Below are 2,553 nucleotides of genomic sequence, written 5' to 3' on the forward strand. Positions count from 1 at the left end.
ATGCTGTGCAATACAGCCAAAGAAAACAAAGAGCAACAATAACCCCTCCCTCCCCTGCAGAGTGAACACCAAAACTCACCCTATGGAGAATTCAGTAATTACAGCTTAGGTCTTCAACTGTATTTTGCACCTCAATATACCTGAGAGGCAAAGTGTTGATTATAGGATATTCTAGCATATCCTTGTACTCAACTTTTTTAAAAAAGATAATCTGGCATTAATACTAGAGATTATGGGTATCCTTTAACACTTTTCTCGGATTGACCCACTTTGTTTTTGTCTTCTGACCTCGTAGCAAAGAGGACAGTTTTTGAACCTGATGAGAAGATGTCATAAAAGATTCTATTTATATATGTGTGTGTACCCTTTCTATTTTTCTCTTAGTGCTATCATCCATTTCAAGATGCCTTTGCACTTTTGATAAATGCAAACTGACAAATCTCCAGACCACGACAGAGAGGAAATCAGTACTGCTTGAAGCCTGAAAGACTACTCTTAATAAAGCCAAGTCCCCAGTTGTTGAAATGCTGAGGAAGTTGTGGAGGAGGAAACTTTTTTCTTATCCCACTAAATACTACTTCTTCTTTCTTGCTTTTTCGGTGGTCACATTCACTGTTTTAAGAATTCATCAAAAGCCTGAATTTGTAAATTTTGGACATTTGGAGCTGTTTGAAGAGAATCCTAGTAGCAGTGTTAATTGCACCAAAATTCTACAGGGTGATGTAGATGAAATCCAAAAGGTAAAGCTTGAGAGTCTAACAGTGAAATTTAAAAAGCGCACTCGATGGACAAACGATGACTATATAAACATGACTGGTGATTGCGCTTCTTTCATCAAGAAGCGCAAATATATTATAGAACCACTTAGTAAAGAAGAGGCGGAATTTCCAATAGCATATTCTATAGTGGTTCATCACAAAATTGAAATGCTTGACAGGCTCCTGAGGGCCATCTATATGCCTCAGAATTTCTATTGTATTCACGTGGATAGAAAATCAGAGAAATCCTTTTTGGCTGCAGCTGTTGGCATCGCATCCTGCTTCAGTAATGTCTTTGTCGCCAGTCAGCTGGAGAGCGTGGTGTATGCGTCCTGGAGCCGGGTTCAGGCTGACCTTAACTGCATGCAGGACCTCTCCCGGATAAATGCAGGCTGGAAGTACTTGATAAACCTCTGCGGTATGGATTTTCCTATTAAAACCAACCTGGAAATTGTCAGGAAGCTCAAGCTGTTGATGGGCGAGAACAACCTAGAAACGGAGAGAATGCCAACCCATAAGAAAGAAAGGTGGAAAAAGCATTATGAAGTCGTGAATGGAAAGCTGACAAACATGGGGACTGACAAAATACATCCACCTCTTGAAACACCTCTGTTTTCAGGCAGTGCCTATTTCGTGGTCAGTAGGGAGTATGTGGAGTACGTGCTCCAAAACCAGAATATCCAAAAGTTTATGGAGTGGGCAAAAGACACATACAGTCCAGATGAGTATCTCTGGGCCACTATTCAGAGGATCCCCGAAGTCCCAGGGTCATTGTCCTTAAGCCAGAAGTATGACATGTCTGACATGCAAGCGGTTGCCAGGTTTGTTAAATGGCAGTACTTTGAAGGAGACGTTTCCAAGGGCGCCCCCTACCCGCCGTGCAGCGGCGTCCACGTGCGCTCTGTGTGCGTTTTCGGAGCTGGTGATTTGAACTGGCTGTTGCACGTGCACCACTTGTTTGCCAACAAATTCGACACGGACATCGACCTCTTTGCCATCCAGTGTTTGGATGAGCATCTGAGGCATAAAGCCCTGGAGACGTTAAAACCCTAAATGTTGTAGGCGGTTTTAGAAATATTAATAAGGAGGCAGGAGATCTACCCCCATTTGATTCTTGCGCCTCCAGAATCCAACTGGATTCTTCAAGCCAGAGAAGCAACATGGTTTCTGCAGAGCAGGGTCAGTTAGAAAGGCTGTATCCTTAAGCCTGGACTTACAGTTAATGAGACACTGGGGCAGGTTGCAAGGCATTGTAGGGGAAGGTAGCTGGGGAAGAGGCTGAAGGCAAGCTAGCCTTTTAAAAAGCTCAGGGACTTTAAACTATTTTAAGATTTGACTTGTGCCAAAATTACCTGGAGAGCTTTAAATATGAGGGGTTTTCCTGATTTGAATAGATTTATAGCAATAACCCAATCGGGATATAATTTATCTTGTAGATTATGTTTGTTGAAAAAGAAATTTGACTTTATTCTAAATGACCTTGTAAATGATTGACTTTCTGCTGTTACTTTGAGCTATGTTGTGTATCTATATATGCCATCTCAGGGAACTTGAAAAAAATGGGCTTGACTGAATGTGAATATTTCTCATTTTTGTTTTTAACAATGTATATGTGTTTTTAAAAGACAAAAAGAAACAGTTTCTAGTTTAGTTGATTCTGTGAATCATCTTAGGTTACTTAAGAAGTTAAGGTATCTTGGGTTGTTATAGTGTCTACAGAGTAACACCCAATTTTTTCAAATATGTCTCTCTCCTCCTCCTCCAGTCTCCCCACACTCTGCTATCCAGATGTATA

At 41.1% G+C, this 2,553-nt stretch overlaps 1 protein-coding gene across 1 annotated transcript; it reads left to right on the plus strand.

Moving 5' to 3' along the window:
• The first annotated feature begins 519 nt into the window (after positions 1–519).
• GCNT1 (glucosaminyl (N-acetyl) transferase 1) lies at positions 520–1,954 on the plus strand. The gene has a single exon (XM_068974662.1). It carries the CDS (start codon positions 525–527, stop codon positions 1,809–1,811), a length of 1,287 nt encoding a protein of 428 aa, XP_068830763.1. The 5' UTR covers positions 520–524; the 3' UTR covers positions 1,812–1,954.
• Positions 1,955–2,553: the final 599 nt, after the last annotated feature.

This window comes from Capricornis sumatraensis, chromosome 6 (assembly GCF_032405125.1).
Source record: "Capricornis sumatraensis isolate serow.1 chromosome 6, serow.2, whole genome shotgun sequence".
Lineage (NCBI taxonomy): Eukaryota > Metazoa > Chordata > Mammalia > Artiodactyla > Bovidae > Capricornis > Capricornis sumatraensis.

What these genes read in the sequence shown, in the direction of transcription:
- GCNT1 (XM_068974662.1), top strand. Translation starts at nt 525, where the DNA reads ATGCTGAGGAAGTTGTGGAGGAGGAAACTTTTTTCTTATCCCACTAAA.